This window comes from Carassius auratus, unplaced genomic scaffold, assembly GCF_003368295.1.
Source record: "Carassius auratus strain Wakin unplaced genomic scaffold, ASM336829v1 scaf_tig00214902, whole genome shotgun sequence".
NCBI lineage: Eukaryota > Metazoa > Chordata > Actinopteri > Cypriniformes > Cyprinidae > Carassius > Carassius auratus.
Genome location: NW_020527851.1, coordinates 935,114 through 960,000, shown reverse-complemented (window position 1 = coordinate 960,000; position 24,887 = coordinate 935,114). Strand labels below are relative to the sequence as shown.

The following is a 24,887-nucleotide window of genomic DNA, read 5'->3' as shown; positions in this document are numbered from 1 at the left end:
CCAACTCTTTTGTGAATTTCACACACGCAGTCTCACTCCAGCTGGGGAACAACAAACTCCAGAACATTGAGGGAGGGGCCTTTGTGGGGCTTAGTGCATTGAAACAGTTGCACTTAAATAACAATGAGTTAAAAGAGCTCCGTGCTGACACATTCCGAGGGATCGAGAACTTGGAATACCTCCAGGCTGACTACAATTTAATCAAGTTCATTGAGAAAGGAGCCTTCAACAAATTACATAAACTGAAGGTTCTTATTTTAAATGACAATCTGATTCAAAGCCTACCTGAGAACATTTTCCGATTTGCCTCCCTTACTCACTTGGACATAAGAGGAAATAGGATACAGAAGCTTCCTTATCTTGGAGTTCTGGAGCACATCGGGCGGATAGTGGAATTGCAGTTGGATGACAACCCATGGAATTGCACTTGTGATTTGTTGCCTTTGAAAGCCTGGTTGGAGAATATGCCCTATAACATTTTCATTGGAGAGGCTATTTGTGAGACCCCTAGTGACCTGTATGGCAGACTCTTAAAGGAGACTAATAAGCAGGAGCTGTGCCCCATGGGGACAGGCAGTGACTTTGATGTACGGATGCCCCCCTCCCAGCCTGAGGGTGGGCTAACCATGTCTAACGTGGCACCTTCAACCATTGCACCTTTAGTGACCAAAGCACCCAAAACTACCAATCCCTCCAAAATAAATGTCAATGGGATTGTCGCTGTTAACCCAGCTGTTAAAAATGGCCAAATTGTGTCCTATCAAACGCGAATGCCTCCCCTCTCCTGCCCCCACCCTTGCACATGCAAAGCTCACCCTTCTGACTTCGGCATTAATGTCAGCTGCCAAGAAAGAAACATTCAGAGTCTAGCAGATCTTGTACCTAAACCACCGAATGCCAAGAAATTGCACCTTAGTGGTAATTACATCAGAGATATCCATCCCACTGACTTCCAAGGGTTTGAAGGTTTAGATTTATTACATTTGGGCAGCAATCAAATATCCACCGTCCAAAAAGGTGTTTTCGCAAATCTTACAAACCTCCGTAGGCTATACCTAAATGGAAATCATCTGGAGCAGCTGCACCCTGAAATGTTTCTTGGGCTCAGTAACCTCCAATATCTCTATTTGGAGTATAATGCCATAAAGGAGGTGCTAGCAGGGACATTTGACTCTATGCCAAATTTGCAGCTCTTGTACATGAATAACAATGTGCTCAGAAGTCTGCCTGCTTACATCTTTGCAGGCGTTTCTCTTGCCAGATTGAATATAAAGAACAACCACTTCATGACTCTGCCTGTGAGTGGCGTCCTAGACCAGCTCAAATCTCTCACTCAGATAGACCTGGATGGCAACCCTTGGGAATGCTCCTGTGATTTAGTGGCTTTGAAACTCTGGCTGGAAAAGCTGAACGAAGGGGTCGCTGCCAAAGGTATCAAGTGTGTGTCTCCAGTGCAGTTCTCTAACGTTGAGCTGAGAGAGCTGAAAAATGAGATCATGTGCCCGAAGCTCATAGCCAGGCCTCCTTTAATCCTGACCAGCGCCACCCCTGTCCTCACATCATTGTCACCTGCTGGCGTTGGCAAGGCACCCCCAGGTGGTCCTGTGCCCTTGTCTATTATGATATTAAGTATACTGGTAGTTCTGATCCTCACTGTCTTTGTGGCCTTCTGCCTGCTGGTCTTTGTGCTGAGACGCAACAAAAAGCCAGCAGGAAGACAGGAGGGACTTGGCAACCAGGAGTGCGGCTCCATGCCTCTTCAGATCAGGAGGCACAATCACAAATCTAACAAGAAGGATGAACTGGGTGGAGAGACCTTCATCTCGCAGACCATCGAGTACATGAACAAAGCTCACACTTGTGGAATTAGAGACTCAGAGTTGGACTTCAAATTCGAAGATTCAGAAAGACAGAAAATGATGCTACACAACAGTGCCGACAAAGACAAGGACTCTCTATCCTTGGACTCCAGGAACAGATTAAGCACCATTGACGAGCTGGACGAGTTCTTACCGCGACGAGACAGCATATTCCTCCCCAACTACTTGCAGAACAAAAAGGATTTCAACAGTATAGGGGTGAGTGGCTTTGAGATCCGTTTCCCTGAGAAACCACATGACAAAAAAATGAAAAAATCATTGATAGGGTGCAACCACAGTAAGATAGTGATTGAGCAGCGTAAAAGTGATTATTATGAACTAAAGGCAAAAATGGGGACCCCAGACTACCTTCAAGTACTAGAGGAACAGACAGCTCTCAGTAAATTCTAGAACATCATCTTCAACTGCCCTGTAATGACAAAAGTGCCTTAAGACAAATCTAAATCACCAATGGAATACCGGAAACATTTCATTACACAAAACGTAACTCCCTTAGAATTGTTGGCTGTGTTAAAATTACATAAAACGTCACACTAGTCAGTATCCATAAAAAAAAATAGTTTTAGTTTGCTGCTTTTGATTAAGAATTCCATCAAATTCCACTGAACTTTGTTTTTACCAAATTGGGTCATGAAACTGTGTTGAGTGTACTTCATATTGACCCTTCTTCATTGTGTTTGGTTGGAAGTATTTTTAGGCATCTTGGGATGACAAAATCTAATGGAGTGGAAGAAATGGAAGTTGGCAAATGCTTGAAAGTGGTGGAATGCCCCAGACTCCCCTCTCTTGGATTATATTTTGCCACTTTTGGGGACTTGAATCTCTTGGATTTGATTATATGTGAAGGCACTGATGGCCAACATCCGGACATTTTGGATTATTCCAATTACCTGTAAAGAGCCATTCGATATTGTTCTACTGAAATGTGATTCTCCTTGAAGTGTTTGGTTAAGGCACATGACAGGACATTCACAAACTCAAAGAGAAACTAAACAGCTGCTTGCCATGTAAGCGTATATGGATTTATTTTGTAAGTCAACATTATTTGTATTTGTGGGGCAGTTGTGTAAATTACAACAGTCGACAATTTAATTCAACAGGCTCATCAAGAAAAACAGTGGATTCTAGAAACATAAAAAAAAAAAAAAAACATGCAAAAACATTGACGACCACTGTCACCTGTCAATTTGTAGTTTGACTTCATATTTAATTTATTTTTCTATGCAGAATTATTTAAAGACTATTGGTACTATTTAACAATTTCAAGGGACATTTTGAATGCTATAAGTGATACAGGCTTTTAGTTTGAGCTCTGAATCTAAAATTATCTTCTGAATACATTCTGAATTCTGCTGGTTGCTGACTGACGGAGGCATACAGATGACGGTGATGTCATTTTCACTGTCACGTTGCACGATGTGAGGCCTCCTAGCATATCACATCTAACAGTTTGCTTATTCTTATATCCCAGAGCAACTAGTAAAAGGTTTCTTATTAACAATATGCAACCAAATAAGTGTGCATTAACGTGATATGATTCTGGACAGAGCAAACGTATTGTGGGAATAAAGTACTAATTGAACGTAATTTATACATGTGGAGAGGACTGTGTCTTATTGACACAACTGTGAGATTAACTCACCATATGAAAAGGCTGCAGATTTAAATCATATCACTTTTCATGTGCAATATTATTATGCTCAATCATGTTAGCTTGAAATCTTTGTTTTCTGTTCAAATTAATAAAAGAGAGAGATTTTTTTCTTTTTCTTTTTTTTTAAGAAAAGGCTTAATTTCATTCAGTCTTTATTTAAATATTAAATTAATGATTGTTTAAAGTAGAATGTACCATGAGAGATAAAATAAATAAAATGAGGAATCTGTATATTGGTTAACTTCATTGTGCAATCCTGTTGAGGTCAAGGTATTCAAATACAATGTAATTTGCTCTGTCTTTTCTTTCTTTATGCTTTTTGTATCCCTTTTTTCTGTTTCTGTTTCTGTTTACAGAAGTCTTATCATGTTTTTTTGATTGTTAAAGTTGCTTTACAAATAAAATGCCCTGAATGCTCTTACAGACAATTTGGTAAATTAAGATTTGTATTTTTATTTTACTGAAGCAGCTAAACCCTCACGCTTGGTCTCTGGTATATGGTTCAGGTTTCCAAAGGTCTTAACTTCTCTAATAAATGTCGTGTGTGTGAGAGAGAAATGTGGGAAGAATTAATAATAATAATAGCAGGATTGTGCTTTTGAGAGGCTCTTGACAGTCCTTCTCGTATGTACTTCATCTAAAACACTGAACCCGAAACATCATGTTTGATGCACTGCATGTCTAAAATAGCATTTTGGCGTGCATTAGGCCAACATGTGCAAAGGTTTATGCAGAAACCACCAATTGTCCTTTTTTTTTTTTTTTTTTCTTTCATTGTAACTAATTCTATTTTGGATACTCTATGCACTGACATGTTTATATTTAGTATTTGAGCAGCACATTCAGGAACTTTTTTATTTAGTTATTTATTTATCTATTTTTTTTTTACTTTTATTCAAGGTTTTAATCTTTGTGAAAGGGGACGATTTGGGGCAATTGACACGTATAAGAAAAAAAAGAAATGTTTTTTTTTTTTTTGTGATTTGAAGTGATTTGAAGCCATTTGAAATGTTGATGTCTTTAAACTTAATTTCAACTGATATGTATATTTTATCTTAGGTTACTAGTTTAAATTTGAATGACATATATGAATGGCAGGTGATAATACTCTGCATTTTATCGTGATGTGTGGTTTGTGACATTTGTTATATTCAAATTATGTTACACACTAAAGATATTAATGACTTCAGAATTTGCAGCTGATGCCAGCTCATGTTTTCATAGCAACCATGTTTATAGCTGAACTGAAAGAATGAGTCTCTACACGATACAGTGAACATTAAAGTACCTTTGGTCTTCTGAATATCAAAAAGCATTATATTTGCCCCAGATCTCCTCTGTTTAAGTATTGTATTTATCATACTTTTGCAGATAAAGACACCAAGATTGCTGAATTGCTCCAGTTCCTTGAATGTTAAGTTTTAAGTAACCCCACCACCACTCCCACAACCATTAAGTTGGTTTTGTTTTGAAGACATTGTCTTGTTCTGCTGAGATGTGTGTGTGTGTGTGTGTGTGTGTGTGGGTGTCCATGTTCATTCATTGAGAATGCTGTGTCTTAAAGGAAAATATTATACATCTATGGTAGTATTTTTAATCCAGTTTTAAGTCTAAAACTGTAAGCACACATTGGTATTTAAAGGTGGATGGTGTACAGTAAAGCTCTCTTTAGAAAGACCAAGCTTAAGCCAGTTGCTAAACTTTTTTTTGTGTGTTGTTTCCATGTAACTGAGACTTCCTAGTGCACTAATTAATGATTGTATTGGGGGCCGGCACAACTCTGAATTTGTGACTCATGCTCGATAATGTTTCCTTGACAACCACGCTTTTGACATTGTTGGATATAGCTGCATTAAATGAGCCAGGGAGGAAAGTCATTGGTCCGTGGCTGAACACAAGCGCTTCTGTATTAAACAGTTTGTGCGAACGGCATCATCCCTCTCTTTCCTCATCACCTGTTTCTGCTCTATTTGACGCAGAAGTGTTTAGCTGCAGTAACATGCACAATGCCGGAGGCAATACTGAATGTTCAGATGTAGTCCTTTTTCATTACAGGCACAAACGATAAGCTCAGAGGACCTGATGCGCCATTTCTCTGGCAATTTGGACATATTGAACCCTTGAAACTTGTAGTTAAAGTGGAAAATGCAGCTGCTTTTATGGTCTGAAACTAACTGGTGCAGCGTACAGTCTTCGGGGGGCAGAAGCAGTGGCAGCCGTTTTCTGAGATGTAGAGGACAGCTGCGGAAAAACGGCCTGTTTTGTAGTTTTGGCTTGGCATCCTTTTTCAATTTGATTTGAAGGAAGTAAACAAATCACTGCCGCCTGTTCTTGGTGACAGGTTTATTCAAAAAGTTGGGGTGACAGTAACATCAGGGATGATACAAAAATGCTTTACTTCTCTCTTTAAAATGTGACATAAAGCATGACAGTAGCACAACAGCGATGTTTCACGTGAATCGAAGAAGGTGTTTCAGAGCAAGGGCACAACTGTGTTTGCGTGTGTGTGTGTGTGTGTGTGTGTGTTTTACTGTACTGTTCAACGAAGTCTTGCATCAGGGAGAAAAGAGAGGAAGCAACAATACTGTAAGCCAACTTCTTTTTTTTTTTCCTTTTTTTTTTTTTTTTACAGATATTAATTATCTAAAAAATAAATTAAATTAAAAAAAAAGTCCCTGTTCTTATTGGTAGTGAGGAAAAATAAATACAAATAAAATAATAACCTTTCAATGAATTATAATAAATCATTCTGCATTTGAAATACTGTTTTTTTTTTCTGCCAATAAAAAAAAAAATGCTAATAATATACAATAGCCTACGTAGCCAAACATGATATCTATGTCATCATCACTTCCTGAGCTATTTATTCAAAAAAAGTTTTTTTTTTCTTTCTTTTCTTTGCAATAAAGAATTTTTGTATTAAAAAAAGAAAAGAAAAATGCATAATTTATAAATTAAAATGTTTTATAAGTTGTCCGACCTGAAGTGTGCACCTAAACATGTTTTATTAGCCTATTTCTAGCAACATTTGACCTTCTTTGTTAAAATGTTGACGGCCTATTATTTAGCCTGTAAATGTGTTTACCGATCATTCTCAATATGTCTCTTTCACTGTCAGATTCCAATTTGTTTTCCGCCTACATGTGTAAAGAATGTAATTGTGCTGTTTTGGTTTTGTATACTCTTTCAGTGATTTCCCAATGGAAGGAGAATTACCTGATCATGGATTACAAATTCATCCTCACACTTCAGTTGGATGGAAATGAATAAGACAAAGAAATAGAGACACACTGGAAGCTCAGGTGTCCCAGACTCCCAGAGCATGTCATTCTGCTCTACATCGATGCAACAAAGCCAGAATGTCTCCTGGTTTCTATTTGTCCATTTGTTCACAAGGTTGTATAGTCAGCCTCACATTAACAATTTACAGGCGAAGGAAACACTTCCATCTTGGCAATGTGAGAAGTTTAACAGAGTCTGGCAGCTATTCTTGCTGAAATCTAAATACAACCTAAAGTGTGAGGATGTGTTTAGGGTGGCCGCCCGTCCAGTTTTAGGGTTCTGAAATACCATGTCTGTTTACTAGTGCAGGCTTGAGCCAGATGCTCATTTGTCCTACTTTTAAGATTACTATTTTATTCAATGGTGTATAAATAAATTAATAAATACACACACTTAAATAAATGGTAATTTTATGTTCAAGTTAATATTTATTGACATGGATTTTAGACACAATATTGTCAGTGTGGACTGTTTTGCTGTCTCCGATCTACAGTTGTGTTTTGAATTATTGAGTGTTTTTGGACGATTCAAATGAGTCAATGATTCCATAAGCCATTCAGAAAGACAGTGTCTAAATTCAAAACTGCATACTTGTATACTACTCTTCTTTTTTTTTTTTTTTTTTTATGACAAAAGATAATAGGAATACTATCAGCAGATCACCTGCTTCATTTTTGAATCAGCTGTTTGAACTAATCAGTTGAAACACTAAATCAGTCATTTACCTAATAACTTACTGGTAAGTATATTTTACTGATTTAGTTTCATATTTAAAGTCTCATTTACTTTAATATATGTTATATTTAAAGCATTGATCTTATAACATTGTTGATGCAATTGCAACTGCAGTGTAAATTCATTCATGGCATCACTGAGCTGGTTATAAGGGTTGTAAATATCACTTTTAGATGACAATTAAATTAAAATTAATTTCTGTCCTTATTGAAAAGTGTTGGTTCAGTTTCCAAAGTGTCCTCGTTTTTGGCATTATAGAAATGTCCACTCTAGTAAGTATAGTTGCAAATTGTAGTATTCCTGTAGCTCAATTGGTAGAGCATTGCGTTATCAAGCACAAGGTTGGGGGTTTGATTCCCTGGGAATACATGATAGGTAAAAATTGATAGTCTGAATGCACTGTAAGTCGCTTTGGATAAAAGTGTCTTCTAAATGCATAAATTTAATTTTAATTGAGTTGCATGTGATACAGCAGCGTTAGTCACCAATGTCCAGTGAGAGCGTGTTCAGTTTTATCGGAAACAGGTGAACAAGTATCCGACAATATTTTATTATATTGGTTGTAGTGCATATTGTGGCAGTTTGGAAATGAAATGAGTGTTGATAAAGGGCACTGCATCACATTTGAAAATAACACACAACCTACACTAAACCTAACCGAAAGTGTTAAAAAAAGCAAATGTGAGATTATCGTTAGATTTTACATGATAAAACAATAAATTAAATACACCTGTGGTTACTCTTAAACCTGTTTGAACTTGAGGAAAATCTTTCATAATTTGTTTGCAGATGCCACCCACGTGTTCGCTATATTGTATTTGCATGCAATTCATTCATTTGTACGTCAAAAGGTATGTTACAGTATATACTTCAGGCATTCTCAGCTTTCCTGCAAGGTTAAGCTCCAACCTTGATCAAACTCACCTGCGTGTAAAATTATATTTCATAAATCCTTGGTTAGCTTGTTTATGTGTGTTTGATTAGGGTTGGAGCTGAACTCTGCAGGAAAGTCAACCTCAAAGGCAAGAGTTGGGAACCTCTGCTAAAACTAATACGGTCACATTGTTGCTCGGACATGCTTGTTTTTTATTGTCAAGATTCATATTATTTATAATGACTTGAAGGTTTTAATTGCACCCTAAATCTAGAACAATTTTATATTAATGTTGAGTCTTTTCTGTGGTCATGAATATTAGATAATGCCTTTCGGCAGAGTAACCAGAGTTTAAGGTTCATTTATTTTTGTATTTAAACATTTAATGCAGTATTCCATTCACACAATTAATTGCACAGTTGGAACCAAACCATTGATACAATCAAGACAGCTGTTAAACATTTACATGTTCTGTTTAAAATTATCCATTCAATCACTGCTTTTGCTTTTAAGAACAGATACTGTCAGCTTTATACTGTATCTGCATGTGTTAACTGCACATAGCTTGTCTTACTAGCAGTCCAACAGTCTCTTGATATCACTTGGTGATGCTGTCTTTGCAACTCCATGTATTATTCACAAATATACATCCCATGAATGCAGCTCATTTAATATATGTAGATAATCCTCACAAACTTCCTGTGAATGGAGCGCAAAAAAAACAAAAAAAAAAGCAAGAAGTTGTCTCCTGATATTAAGAAGAACATCTCATGCTGATGCCTGTATTTGATTAATGAAAGATGAATTTGTTTTAAAGGCACATTAATCCTAATAAGCTGTCCGTCATATCGATCTGAAATTGTCTGTGTAATTCTAAATGTGGAAATGGTTGTTTGTTGAAGTTTCAAGATCACCTTCTTTCCATGTACTGTAAATGCACAAGAAACGTTATTATTATGACTGCTCAAAAAAAAGTTTCAGCAGTTGAAAACTGCTTCATATTTTTGTGAAAACTGTGTGTGTGAATAGATAGTTAGAAAGAGAGCATTTATTTAAAATAATAATAATTTAACATATTTTAAAAACCTAAAAAAAATGAATAAATAAATAATAAAAAGTAAATAAATACTCCAAACTTTTAAGTGGTGGTGTAATACTGTTCTCAAAAAAGAATTAAGTGGCACATGTTCTTAACATTGGTAATAGGAAATTATTTAATATTACTACTACTACTACTAATGATTCAGAAAATCCAGATTTGCCTTAACAGGAATAAATTGCATTTAAAATGTTTAAAAGTGATTTTTTTTTTTTTTTCATTCATTTGTTAATTCATTCATGTATCTATTAATTATTTTCCTTCTTCCATGCTTTCATCATAAAGAGATACAATTTTCACAACCGCACATTTTCACTTTTTTTTTTTTTTTTTTTTTTTTCTGTGCACACTCCAGTCTTTGGAGAACCGCTGAATTTTGTATTTTGACATTATGTAAATAAATCAGATAGATAGAAATAAAAGAGAGAGAGAGAGAGAGAGAGAGAGAGAGAGAGAGAGAGAGAGAGAGAGAGAGAGAGAGAGAGAGAGAGAGAGAGAGAGAGTTGAAAGCATGTTTATCCATGACATTCTCAGTCTCTTTGACTTACAGCCAGACTCACTCACTATGCTTTTTCTCTGTGGATACCCTGAAGCTCACATCTGATAAATGTGAGAGCCTTGGGATTGCAGGCTCGTATCTTCTCGGTCCATCACAGAAAATAATAATAGAAAAGCCCAGAAAGGGTACTATACAAATGACAGCTAATGGTGAATCTCATGAAACATGTCAAGAGCATGCCATTTCATCGTTATTAAAAGATGCCTATTTGTCAAAAAGTCTAAACTGTACAAAAACAATGTTAATGTGGAACATTGATTCTGCAGGAACCATGTACTAAAAATCATGTTTTTGTAGTTTACAAAGAGAGAATAATGGTATGGTGTTAAAAAAAATGTGCATGTTGAAACACATTTTCAAAAGTTTGTGTTTTCAGACCTACAAAATGCCATTGTTGTGAAAATGAACGTCAAAAACACATAAAAAAAAAAAAATGGTGTCATGGTGTCAATGGTGTCATGTAAATACCCTCTTATTCTGTACTTTGTGCAAAATATTTGTATTAATGCCCTCAGCCCTCCTGGCAGCTGACTGGCCTATGTTTCTGTGGGTGTGAATTATAGTCAATTGGTTGCATAATCAACCCCCACATTAATCATGGATGTCATTCCCCATGGCAACTCCTTTAAATAAATGAGCCCTTTTTCCGTTTCTCCCCCTCCCTTACCGAGCTTGCGCTGGTGCATTCAATGTAGTTGTAATAATGGCCTTTACTTGTATTTCAAGCCATCATTTTAAATTTGTGCTTAGCAGAAATGTTTGATAGCTTGTTGAAAATGTGGACACTAGAGGTGGGAATCATAAGGCACTTTGCGATTCATTCAGACTTATATTCATGTGAATCAACAGATTCCAAAATGATTCTTGAAGCTTCTCAATTTTTCAGCAGCAGTGTCAGTGCACGTCTTTGGTGAGTTAAGATGGGTTATTGCTGAATTCTGTGTAAATTTTTCATGTAAAAACCATAATAAGAATAGAATAAGCCCTCTGTGCTTTTAATTTAAATATGACTTCAGAATGACTTCATGAACTTGATCAAATGAGGCATGTGATGCATTGTGTCCCATGATTTTGATACCTTTGTAAATACATTTATTTATTTTAAATGTAGACTAAATTATTAAGTCAATATATATATATATATATATATATATATATATATATATATATATATATATATATATATATATAATTGTCTCAAAAACTATTCAGGACTAAATTTATGTATTTGAGTTGTGCACAAAACTGATATGGATTCACATTGTTTTAACATAATAGCATGAACTTAATTTGATGCATATTTATCAGTCATACAGTTTATAAATGAATAGTAAGAAACAGGTATGATTTTATCAGCATCAATCTGTTCACTGTGAAATCAATTACATTTATTCAGTTAGAAAGTATGAATATGGTTAACTGTTGAACAGACAAGATTCAATCAAAATGTAAATATTCAGTCAAAATGTAAGAATTGCATATTATATGTCACTGTTTGACATAGAAATGGAAGTGATACTAATACAGCTAATGTGATGCAAATACGTCATTAGTGTAATCAAGAAGAAACTAAAGTGATGAATCACTTGTGCCATCGGAGGGCTGGCATATCCCCTCCGTCACAGGCTGTAACTTATGCTGACACAACAGAATTACACTGCATTGTAGCAGAACAACCTTCCTAACATTGTCATACACTGAGTAAAACTGTCTGGGTGTGGTGATTTTTTTTTAGTACAATATGAACTTCTACTACCAAACATATAATGGCTTTCATACGATAGTTTGGTGATTTCTGTAAGGACAAATCACCAAGAACAAAATTGTACAAAACTTTGCTAAAACTTTATAGTCAGTATCAATAACAGATCACTTACGCATTATTTGCAAGCTATTTTTATAGTTTATAAACTGTATGATTTACTGTTGTCTCTTTATTGTCAATACATTTATGTGCTATGTTCAAATAGTGCGTTCTTCATTCATTGTCACGCAGTTAACAAATGATTATCCTTTGTTATCTTAACCATACTTAATTTATGTACAGTATTTAATCCAGCTGTAAAGGAGTTGTTAATGGTTATCAGGAGTTAAGTGCTCTTAAAATGATCGTATTGTACACATCCTATTAAAGTTTTAACAATGTACAAACTGCAATTTATAAAATAGCCTGCAAATTATTAACAACAAACCAGTTTGCAAATGATTTGTGTGTGTGTGTGTGTGTGTGTGTGTGTGCATTTCTCCAAAGACAAGAGCATTTTTTGTTTTCATGGTAGTTGAGAGCATGCTACTAATAATGTCCACATAAATGTATTAAACCCAAAACATTCCTCTCACTGTGCATGCATTTTCATAAACCCAGCACACAGTGCATTCAGTCAGTATCAATATTGTCAAATAAAATACAAATAATAAAATATTAGGAATGAATGATGCAGTTGTATGGCTCCTCATTGCCATGGTTCTATTCCATTTCAGTTTCTATAGTTTAAATAAAACAAACATTCTATTAATACAAATGACAGTCATTTATAAACAGTACATTAAAAACTAAGTAGTTTTCCTCACTCAATTAATGTATTTTGTTTGCATCAGTTTCCATCATTATGCTATTATACAGCTAATGTTACTATTATACAGCAGTGAAACCATGCCAATTGTTAAGAAGGGACTGAAGTACATCCTTGATTGTGTGGGAATGAATGTGGAAGTATTATCTGCTTTCTGATTGGTTGAGAAGTGGTGTGGTCAGAATGGTAACACTTTAGTTTGGGGAACAATTATCACAATCAACTGTGACTTTTGACTCAACAAACAGATAATTTGCTGCTTATTAATAGTTAATAAGATAGTTATTTAGGTAAGTTTAGCTATTGTGTTGGATTAAGGGATGTGAATATGGCCATAAAGAAAAAAAAAAAAGACTTAAATATATGTGCATTAATAATAATAAAAATAAAAATTAAATTAAATGTATGCATTTAGGATTCAGGCTATCAATTTTTACCTATCATGTGTTCCCGGGGAATCAAACCCCAAACATTGTGCTTGATAGCGCAATGCTCTATCAATTGAGCTACAGGAACACAATAATTGTAATAATAATTAAATATTGTATTATAATAATAATAATGATACCAACCAACATACTAAAACACATTTTTAAGATCATGTAACACCGAACATTTTATAACTAAAACGTATAATTCTATTTTTTATTGAGTTCTAAAATGTGCGAAGTAGACGTGGAATATTAACCTTCAATTGAATGCCCATATCCCCTGTACCAGTTTCTATTGTTAACCACATATAGAGTTGTAGCTTTGCATTAATCCGCCTACTATTTTACATGCGATGTAAAGTATGTCTTTATTGCCAGTGTAACAGAGTTATATACAAAGTGTGTCTCCACTTGCAAATAATGATATATCAAATAATCACATTTACAAATGACTAGATGGAAAAATGTTTATCAGAGCTTCCTATTGGCTGGCTGGTTCTACGTGCTGTGTACGCCCCTGTTGCGTTCGTCAGTTCATTTGTAAAAAGGCCAGTGGTAAGTTGTGTGTTTGGTAGCTCTGAAATTCTGTCTGTTACTGTCTACAAAATGTGTGAGACATCATGAGCAACAGCATGTATTCGATATCAAGACAAGTGCTAGACATTGGGGAAGAGTGTAAAAGATGTTTGTTTTATTTTAGCGTGCCAGCACGAGGAGTGTCGAATATGCTGGAACTGATCAACTCACTCTGTGTTATCCTGTTTTCTCAGGTACAGGTTATGTTGTGGTTTTGTGACAATATAATCCTTCAACAATGTTTAATATTTTTTTTAATTTTCACTCTCGGTCAGTTCATTTGTAAAAAGGCCAGTGCGTGCCAGCACGAGGAGTGTCGAATATGCTGGAACTGATCAACTCACTCTGTGTTATCCTGTTTTCTCAGTGAATAAAAAAACAAAGGCTGGGAGAAGAGTTTGGTTTTCACGAGCTTTATTGATACACAACACAACGCAGAAAAGATTAAAAGAAAAGACCAGTTACATTGGTGCCGTGATCGGTCTTTCTAAGCACCTGTGTCGGACGCGCAACGTCAGGCGGAACCCGGCATTGGCGTGCAGCTGAAACGTGAAAATCTGTGCACGCGGACGTCGGGGGATCGTCGCGAGGCGGAAGTCGGAGGATCGGCGCGAGGCGGACGTCGGGGGATCGTCGCGAGGCGGAAGTCGGAGGATCGGCGCGAGGCGGACGTCGGGGGATCGTCGCGAGGCGGAAGTCGGAGGATCGGCGCGAGGCGGACGTCGGAGGATCGTCGCGAGGCGGACGTCGGGGGATCGGCGTGTGGCGTTACTTTGGAGCTTCTGTGCACAGAGGACTTGAGGCAATCGAAACAAAGTTCAGAGTTTGACACGGGTGGAGCTTGGAAGTGAAGACGAGGTGGTTGCTTGCACTACTACATGAATACAGGCACTGAATTGAGTATATATATATTTTTTTAGGTTTATACAAAATTGAATTGCTATACTTATTCTCTGAAATATTTCTGGGTTCAGTTACTAGTAGTGTGATTTTTGGAAAGACATGGAAAAGTATAACACACCAGGCCTGGGCAGAGGGAGAGGGGTGTACCAGACTGATGTAACATTTTCTGTGGATAGAGGGCTTACTGGCTATCCACTTACTTCCACACCATGTGTAGCTTTTCAAAATTGTGGAGAAACTCTCAAAACTGATCAGTCCGGGGGTAATATGGCAGATAGGACTGCATTAGGGACTTCTACTGAAGGGGGCAGTATTCCTGTAGATATGTTGGTCACTGTTGTGAAACAAATAGGTCAATCCATCAGTGAAAATATTGTATCTTGTTTGGAATCAAGAGTGTTGGGAGGTGGGGAAGGATTCAGAGCTGAACAACCTGGCAGTAGCATACTCTCTGGAACACAAAACCTGAAGCTGGTATTACAGTCTGATGTTAAAGAGCCAGCATACTATCGAGGGGATGGTTCTGATAAATGCACAGTGTATGAATGGGTGGAATTGATGTCAGTATACTTGCGTAAGCGTGAGTATAGCCAAGAATGTCAGGCTGAAGAGGTTTTGGGCCGATTAATGGGGAGGGCACGGGACGTTGTTAAAATAGCTTTACGCAACTACGCAAAAACTGACCTGACTAATGGCCCTGGACCTATTTTTGACATCCTGAAGCAACATTTTGGTGAAACTGTGCACTCTGCTATGCCCTTAGCTGATTTTTATGCTACACTGCCCTTAAAAGGAGAAAGTCCATTTGATTATTGGATAAGGTTAAACAGGGCAATTGATGTAGCAGAGGACTGCTTGAAAAGACAAGGGAAGAAACTTGATAATCCATCTCAGGAGGTGACCGTTATGTTTGTTAGACATTGCCCAGATCCCCAATTGCAGCTGATTTTCAGATGTAAACCCCAGCAACATTGGACAGCTGCTGAAGTGCAAGAAAGGTTGGATGAATTTCAAAGGGAAAACAAGTATACACGAAATCAGTTATCATGTTTAGCTCAGAAACAAGAAACTGTATTGCATGTTTTACCTACTGCTCATGATGAAGTTAGCAATAATGAGGTATCAGTAGTCAAGTGTAATGCTCCTCAAGTACAGCAGTCTTTTGCTTGCAGTTCTGTCGAATCCTTAGAGCGGCTGATCACACGACTGGAACATGTGTTGGAAAGAGTTCCAAGTGAGATGACAAAACCTGCTGAAAAGCCTGTTCGACCGAGGCCCAAAACTAAAGGTGATAGGTGGGGCCCGTGTAAGGTATGTGGAGACTCTAACCATACCACCTCTTACCACTGTCGAGCAAATGGGCTTTGCTTTGTGTGTTTTGCACCAAATCACACACGTTTTGAATGCCCAAACATTGTTGCAGATGGGCTTGTCAGGGTCTCGTCAACGGCATGTCCCTCTGGCCAGCAGGGAAACTAAATGGCCCGCATGAGGTGGGGGGAGATGCAGGGCCCAATGAAAACCCCCAAGTATTTGATGTTGATTTGGAATCACTATATTCTACTGTGCGTGAGGAATTTGACCAAAACATGACTGTGATAGTTCAAAACACACGAAAACTGTCAATGCATGAGGGATTGTTTTATACTGACGTTTGTTTGGAAAACACACTAACTGTTAAAGGTATGATAGATTGTGGTTCTATGGCTTGCACTGTGAGCCCTGGGGTTGTGTCTAAGTTAAAGGATGCAGGAGTAGCCTTGAATGATTCGGTGACTCCAACTCATGTAGTGCTGGTCGGCTGTGGAGGGTCGAAAACAAAACCTAGTGGGATGTGTGACATAAACATGACTGTTTACGGGTGTACTGTTCAGGTTCCAACATTGATTGTTGACGGCCAAGATGATGACATCATTGTGGGTAGCAATGTGATAAAGTACCTGATCAAAGAGTTGAAAAGTCGAGGAGAATTGATTAAAAGAAGGATGTCTGTCAATAAGGATTCTGAGGATAGTAAACTTATTCAGTTGCTGGCTAATGTGGAGAGGTGGAACGGAGCAGTCGTTCCTGGAAAGGTTGGGACAGTTAAACTGAAGAATTCCGTAACACTTGAACCCTTAAAGGAGCATTTAGTTTGGGCAAAGCTTTCTAATCTAAACAATTTGTCAGCAGGCAGTGCCATCATTGCAGAGCCGTGTGGAGCACGCTCCAGACCCAGAAATATCTTGATTGGTCGTACAGTGGCAAGGTTGTGGGCTGATGGATGGGTGCCTGTTAAGGTAATTAACCCTTCATCGGTGGCCATTACTCTCAGACGTAACGCAAAATTGGCTGACATTTATCCATGTTTGGCACTGGAAGACTTTGATGATGCATGTGAAGGCGTCACAAATGGAGGGTTATTATGCCCAATCAGACAACATACCAACAATGTAGAGGTTCATGACATTTCAAGTGGTTGCAGTTTGTCTGACATTGGTGTACCCAGGAGAGACTGTGAGTTCCATGATAGGTTAACGAAGCTGGGACTCGCAGGCATTGATTTGAGTTCCTGTCATTTGTCTTCTGATTGGAAAAAAAAAACTTGTTGATCTAATTGAGAAGTATGAATGTATTTTCTCTAAACACAGACTTGACTGCGGCAAAGTTGAGGGCTATGTACATCGGATAAGGCTGAGTGATGACCGTCCATTTAGGCTCCCATACAGACGACTTCCGCCTAATCAGTACGATAAGCTTAGGCAAGCCTTGGATGAAATGGAAGAGAGAGACATTATCAAGAGATCTAGTAGCGAATATGCTTCACCTCTTGTTATTGTTTGGAAGAGAAATGGAGATTTAAGACTTTGTACTGATTTTAGGTGGCTCAATGCTGGAACTATAAAGGATGCTCATCCATTACCACATCAAGCCGATGCTTTAGCTGCACTGGGTGGAAAATTTTTTTTTTCCACTATGGACCTGACGTCCGGCTACTACAATGTTGAAGTACATGAGGAAGACCGAAAATACACTGCTTTCACATCGCCTTTTGGGTTATATGAGTATAACCGTCTTCCTCAAGGACTTTGTAATAGTCCAGCAACTTTTATGAGAATGATGCTCGGAATTTTTGGAGATCAAAATTTCTTGAGCCTTCTCTGTTACTTGGATGACGTGCTTGTATTTGCTCCGGATGAGGAGTTGGGTTTAAAGAGATTGGAGCTGGTTTTTTGAGCGCCTGAAGTCTCATAATTTGAAGTTGGCTCCAGGGAAATGTCATTTTATGCAAAGGTCAGTGAAGTTTCTTGGTCATGTTGTCAGCGAGGCGGGTGTGGCTTCAGACCCTGATAAAATCAAGGTGATTACTGAAATGACAGAGTCGGATCTTATGGATGACAAAACTGGTGCTCCATCCCAACAAAAGATACGTTCTTTCCTTGGGATGGTAGTATATTATCAGCAATTTATAGAACAGTGTTCAGTAATTGCAAAACCACTGTTCCAGTTAACTGCTGGCGCTAAGGGTCAGAGAGGTAAAAAGGTTAAGAAGACTGTGTTGAAAAGAACACTTACTGCAGAGGATTGGACTGATGATTGTAGGCAGGCATTTTGTCGTCTTAAGCAGGCTCTGATTGACTGTGTTTTATTGGCTCATCCAGATTTTAACAGGTCTTTCTTGGTTTCGGTGGACGCTTCCAGTAGTGGCCTAGGTGCTGTACTTTCACAAGTACCAGAAAATGGGGATATGGCAAGGCCAGTTTGTTTTGCCAGTAAGTCACTTTCATTTGCTCAGTCAAAATATCCAGCGCATCGGCTGGAATTTTTTGCATTGAAGTGGGCTGTATGTGACAAATTTAGTCACTGGCTGAGAGGTCGCCCCTTCACAGTATGGACCGATAACAACCCCCTGACATATATTTTGACAAAACCAAAACTGGATGCTTGCGAGCACAGGTGGGTTGCCAAGTTGGCGCCATTCCAGTTTGATATTAAGTACATACCTGGTTCAAGGAATATTGTGGCAGATGCTCTTAGTAGAGAGCCATTTGTAAAACAGAGCACTTTGCATCGCCTTACTAGAGTACCGTACAATTTGCTGTTGCAAGATGCGTCAGCAGTCCAAGGGGAACAAGTGCAAGAGGTTTTCAGATGGTCTGCACACCCTTTTGAGCCAAACACTGAGCCGGGTATTGAGGCAAAATGTGACATGTTGGCAGTGCATTCCCAAGCACCGGTAAGTAGGCCATCTGGTTCTTGGTCTGTGATGGAAGTGTCTGCGGTCATGGAGGCAAAAAGGTCTAATTTGGTAACCTCACATTGTGACCTTTTGTTGCCTCAGTTGATTCATCTTGTTTTACCTACTGATCAACCAATATTGAAGGGCCTGTCACGTGAAGAGTTGGCAGATAGGCAGCGGACCGACAACATATTGGCTAGGGTGATTTGTTATGTAGAAAGGGGTAAGAAACCATCTAGTCGTGAGCGTAAACAGGAGCCAGTGGAAGTTGTCAGGCTGCTTAGATCCTGGAACAAGTTTGAGATGAGAGCCGGGATACTTTACAGGGTTTCTCGGGATGTGGTGTCAAAGAAAAAGTCATTCCAATATGTTGTCCCAAAATCATTGGTGGTGACTGTGTTGAAGGGGGTTCATGATGACGCTGGCCATCAGGGCCAACAGAGGACATTGTATTTGGTGAGACAACGTTTTTTCTGGCACAAACTTGAAGCGGATGTGAGAGATTATGTCAAATGCTGCAAGAGGTGTGTTTACGGTAAATCACCTGAGCCAGAGGCTAGGGCTCCTCTTGAAAACATTATGACATCTGAACCCTTGGAACTTGTGTGTGTCGATTTTTGGTCAGCTGAGGACAGCAGGAATAAGTCAGTGGATGTACTTGTTGTCACTGATCATTTTACTAAAATGGCACATGCTTTTCATTGCCCAAACCAGTCAGCCAAAGCTGTAGCTAAGCAATTATGGAGCAATTTTTTTTGTATATATGGCTTTCCCAAACGCATTCACTCCGATCAGGGAGCGAATTTTGAAAGTGCATTGATTTCTGAGCTGTTGTCAGTTGCAGGGGTGGAAAAGTCACACACCACTCCATATCACCCAATGGGTAATGGGGGTGTGGAAAGATTTAATAGGACACTTGGAAACATGATTCGAGCACTCCCCCCTGCAGCGAAGCAAAGGTGGCCTCGACTGCTTAAATCTCTGACATTTGCATACAATTGTACGATTCATGAGACCACTGGATATGCACCTTTTCAACTGATGTTTGGCAGGACCCCGAGACTCCCAGTCGATGTGGTGTTTGGGTCAGTTTTGCGAGATAATGATGTTGTTGACTACAATGAGTACGTTAGGGAATTGATGGAAGATCTCAAACAAGCAGTGACGATTGCGAGAAGGACTGCTGGAAAACAACTGAAAAGACATGCTGCTCTTTATAACAGAAAGCTCAAGGGTGCTCCAGTAGATGTTGGGGACAGGGTTTTGTTGGCAAATAAGGGTGAACGTGGCAAGCGAAAACTGTCCGATCGCTGGGAGAGCAGTCTGTACATTGTAGTAGACAAAAATGTTGAAACAAATACTTTCAAAATTGAGAATTCTTCCTCAGGCCAAGTGAAGATTGTTCATCGTAATTTGATCATGCCTGTGAATTTTTTGCCTTTCCCTGATGATGTTGCAGAGAGACCTGTGGGAGGGGAAAGGTGTGTTGGCGGTGACCAAACTCACACGCTAGAGCACTTGGAGAGAACAGTTGATGAGAGAACAGTTGCATGGGTTTCGGAGCTTGAATCTTCAAGAGATTCCAAAAAGGGGTCAGAGGTTTCGGAAATTGGCAATGGTGCACAAGAATGGCTTGTGTGTCATAATGATTCCGGTGACCCCGTGGTATTGGCTGAGTTGGAAGACTCTGTTGGATTTGCATGTTCAATTGACAATGAATCTGATCTGGACATGAATTCGAGTTTGTCTGCATTTGATCTATCATCAGATGTTGACTCTCAAAGCAATGTAACTACTGTGGTGTCAGCTCAATTTGACAGCAAAACTGATGTTGGAGGTTTGATGACTTCAGTTAGATCAAGAGCTGGAAGAATTATCAGACCGGTGGTGAGGCTTATAGAAACAATGCAAGTACAAAAAGTAGACAATAAGGTTAACGCCCCTGTTTGGATCTAATTTGTTTTATTACTACTTTTATTGTTATGCTTTTGTTTTTATTTTATTTTATTTTTTTCTTATTTATTTTTTTTTTTTTTGATCCTGTTGTTCTCCCATTTAGTTTTTTTTTATATTGTGAATGTATTTGGTCTGTATACCAAGATGTGATTTTAAGGGACTGTTTCTATGTTGATTGAGTGTACTGAACATGTAACAGGCATGTTGACCTATGAGTTTGGAGGGGCGTAGCTAACCCCTTCTCCTCTAATTCTTTGTAAGAATAGTCTATGAACTGGAATGCTCATCAACATTCTTATCTTGGATATATTCAAATTGCATCTTGTTTTGATGTGTTTTTGTTTTGTCAAGGTGTAAATTTATATATTTCTGTTTTGTATTCTGCAGTTATTTGTACCTGAGTGTCATTAGTAGTGAGTATGTTATGCCATGGTAGGTTAGAATTGTTGCAAGTGGAGTTCAGGAGGGGAGAATGTAACAGAGTTATATACAAAGTGTGTCTCCACTTGCAAATAATGATATATCAAATAATCACATTTACAAATGACTAGATGGAAAAATGTTTATCAGAGCTTCCTATTGGCTGGCTGGTTCTACGTGCTGTGTACGCCCCTGTTGCGTTCGTCAGTTCATTTGTAAAAAGGCCAGTGGTAAGTTGTGTGTTTGGTAGCTCTGAAATTCTGTCTGTTACTGTCTACAAAATGTGTGAGACATCATGAGCAACAGCATGTATTCGATATCAAGACAAGTGCTAGACATTGGGGAAGAGTGTAAAAGATGTTTGTTTTATTTTAGCGTGCCAGCACGAGGAGTGTCGAATATGCTGGAACTGATCAACTCACTCTGTGTTATCCTGTTTTCTCAGGTACAGGTTATGTTGTGGTTTTGTGACAATATAATCCTTCAACAATGTTTAATATTTTTTTTAATTTTCACTCTCGGTCAGTTCATTTGTAAAAAGGCCAGTGCGTGCCAGCACGAGGAGTGTCGAATATGCTGGAACTGATCAACTCACTCTGTGTTATCCTGTTTTCTCAGTGAATAAAAAAACAAAGGCTGGGAGAAGAGTTTGGTTTTCACGAGCTTTATTGATACACAACACAACGCAGAAAAGATTAAAAGAAAAGACCAGTTACACCAGTACATTTTCTGTTTTCTTCCTAAAACCTGGTTTTATTGAAAGAACCTATTTGGTATTTCTTTCCAGCTATTGTGCTGAGGGTTGTATTTTACTAAACCGAACATCTGAATGTGTTTAGATGGCCCTCAATGGAAAAATAATGAGAGACATGAGCGGCATGTGGAAGAAGAGTGGAATTGTTTGGCATACATTGCTTTTTTTATCTTGTTCAGTGCAGCATCTGCAAAGCAGATTCACCTTGTACAAAGAGGCTCCCTAATGCTCTAGATAAGTCTCTTTCAAATGAATTGTGTACAAAAAACAAGGGGTATCACAAGATGTGCATGATGCTTGCCATGTATGAACTCTCTCTTTTTATTTGTTTTGTTTTATTTTTATTTTTTCACTCGGGCCAGGTCGTAAAGGTGCAATGATCAGTAAGAACAGAACCCAAACAAGTTTCCTAGGCTCTCAGCAGATGTCGTGTGTCATCTTTGCCAGAGCAGGCTCTTGTATGTGCACGCTGATATTTTATTTTTGCCTGCCCTCTAAATTCTAATGAGCCAGAGACAAACAGGGACCCCTGAGCACTTGAATATTCAAAAATCGGAGGGTAATTATGCAAACTGTATTCATCAAAGTCTTCATCTTGGGGGATCCAAATGACAGGCTGTGAGGGTCTCTGTGGGATGGAGATAAAGAGCCAGTTTGAAGGGTCTGGAAATGGTTCATAATGTTTGTGACACATTTATTTTTTGCACTATTGATAATTCATCCTCTCAATATTCATAGTAAGCCTTAAAAAGCCAACAATGGGTGTTCTGTAAATTTTTGACAGCCTAGGACGACAGCTCTCAGATCACTGAGATGACTGATGTGTCACCTGATTTCAAACAGGTTCTTATGAAATGTAATAAAGCTCCACAATGAGTGCCTGCTGTTTTAGCAACCTTGGTCTGGAATATTCTTTTACCCCATACATTTGCTCCATAGTCATTCAAAATTATTTGCAAAAAATAATTTTATTACAAAATTTTATTTAAAAACTTGAAATAACTTGGAAATCAAAGACCATGGCACCACATCTAAGCATTCTAAATGACATAACTGAAGCAAAAATGATTCAATGTGTGTCTTAAATCATTGATTAGCAATATAAAACTTATTTATTTCTTTTGTATTTTTCTTTTTTAGATTGGTAACTCTTATATAATAAAGATTATGTATTAATGTTTTTATTTTTCTGTGACGGGGGAGTGTTCAGGAAAACCTTTTGGAAAACACTAATTTTGCAATTCCGTTTGGTGCCACTAGTAGCGCTGGAATTACACACTTCAACTTTAAAAGCAAATCTAGCAGTGAATCATGTTTTATCCAGAAAGCATGGACTGAATGCAAGTGATGTTAATATGCAATTTTTATCTGTTGAGTAAAATCCCATCACTGGGCCTTATGTGTGAATGTGAGTTTTCCCAGAAGGGAGTTTCTGGTCTCCCAAGACCCTGCTAAAATCAGGCCAGTGTCTCGTATAGAAATCTAGTTCACAATAAGGCTCATGAGAGGAATTTTTAAGATTACTATGTATTCTCGCAGGCAAAGCAAAGCATAATTTTAAGGTAATCATAATTAGTGCAATATAGTGAGAGAAGCTTACTGTAACGAATCTAATGTGTACAATTGTACTATTTATTGGTATACTCACATTTAGGGTTCCATAATGAAAGGTATTGAAGCTATGCATATTGCTTTATGCTAATATATAATTATCTGATTATAAATGAACAGAAGGAAAAATCATACCATTTGGAATAAATACCAGTTTTTTTGTTAAATAAGTAATTGATGCAATTTCTATTTCTTTGAATGGTTCATAGTTTTTTTTTTTTTTTAGAGCTCTCATATTTGCTTTGATAAGCACACTCACTGACGATAAGATAAAGTCAAATTTATTGTGCTTGCCTTCAAACTGCCATCGGGTTTGAAGAGAAATCAATAAACTTGACTAGAAATTCCTGACAACAGAAGAAATTGAATTTCAGTGATTGTAAACCGCTTATATAAGAACATTTTTTTTTTTTTTTTTTTGCCAGAAGCATCATGTCTCTTAGAATTTTAAGTAAATTTTGAAAGTCCAGCTTTGTAACATAGATCTATCAGGTTCATATGTTTGTGTTCAGTTATATTATTTTAATTGCAATGAAAAGGACCTGTTTATTGCCATTAATATGAAATCACTGAATGTAAACGTGGTAACCTAATATCAATGCTAATTTTAGAAGAATATTTAAGACGGAACATAGAGGCTTTAGCATCTGAAGTCTTCATATTGAAATGTAATTTATTCCTGTGATGGTAAAGCAGAATTTTCAGCATCATAGTGTTCAGTTTCACACGTTCTTTCAGAAATCTTTGTAATATGCTGATTTGCTGCTCAAGAATGAGTTATTGCATAAATGGCAATTATAACAGATTTTTCAAGACCATGTGAACCTTTCACTTGAGTTTCACCTGCAGCTGTAAAATGTTTTGTTGCAACCAGATCAGTGTCAAATGTCTCATTGACTGGCATCACAACAGTGTAAAAGCATATTTCACAATATGTTGTTAGAGCAGATCTTGATTGTGGAATAAAAATAAAAAAAGCCTTTCATTTTAGATTTTAAGTCTTTTTTTTTTTTTTCACTTCCCGCTGTTCTTTTTGAGCACTAAATGAAAACCGTCATCATTTTCAGACGTTTTCCAGACAGCTGTGAGCTAGTAAATGTCTTGGGCTGATGCAGCAGCCACCTCATCCCGCAACACTCTCACTGTTCACTCTAATTGATCTATGGAGTGACTCACTGTTTCTGTTTGTTGCATCATTTGTGTTTCACCGCTCTGTCAGTTTGATGTGGCTGGAGAGGCACTTTCTCCCTTGACACTGAATGTAATACATCATCGACAGTCTTAGCTGAGTATTAAACAAAAGATAATTCACGAGGCGCTGGCAAAGAGGGTTGGCGTACGAGCAAGAGAGAAGTCTGGTC

General features: G+C 37.9%; 2 protein-coding genes across 6 annotated transcripts in view; both read left to right on the top strand.

Annotated features, from left to right (window-relative positions):
* LOC113093161 (SLIT and NTRK-like protein 4) overlaps positions 1 to 4,200 on the top strand; it is a 5,887-nt gene extending 1,687 nt beyond the window's left edge. Inside the window, exons 2-3 of one of the 2 annotated variants that reach the window (XM_026259023.1) lie at positions 1 to 2,078; positions 2,569 to 4,200. The exon at positions 1 to 2,078 is cut by the window's left edge and continues 266 nt beyond it. In XM_026259023.1, the coding sequence (XP_026114808.1) occupies positions 1 to 2,078; positions 2,569 to 2,577 (2,087 nt within the window). In that variant the 3' untranslated portion in view covers positions 2,578 to 4,200. The other variant, XM_026259022.1, reaches the window with a different exon arrangement.
* Positions 4,201 to 13,471: 9,271 nt separating this feature from the next.
* Positions 13,472 to 17,433, top strand: LOC113093154 (uncharacterized). 4 transcript variants are annotated; one of them, XM_026259015.1, is made up of 3 exons: positions 13,472 to 13,642; positions 13,788 to 13,857; positions 14,031 to 17,433. In XM_026259015.1, exon 3 carries the CDS (start codon positions 14,666 to 14,668, stop codon positions 16,043 to 16,045), a length of 1,380 nt encoding a protein of 459 aa, XP_026114800.1. In that variant the 5' UTR covers positions 13,472 to 13,642; positions 13,788 to 13,857; positions 14,031 to 14,665; the 3' UTR covers positions 16,046 to 17,433. The 4 variants fall into 4 exon arrangements, with proteins under 4 accessions (XP_026114800.1, XP_026114799.1, XP_026114798.1 ...); XM_026259014.1 differs by having other exon boundaries at positions 13,939 to 17,433; XM_026259013.1 differs by having other exon boundaries at positions 13,788 to 17,433.
* Positions 17,434 to 24,887: the final 7,454 nt, after the last annotated feature.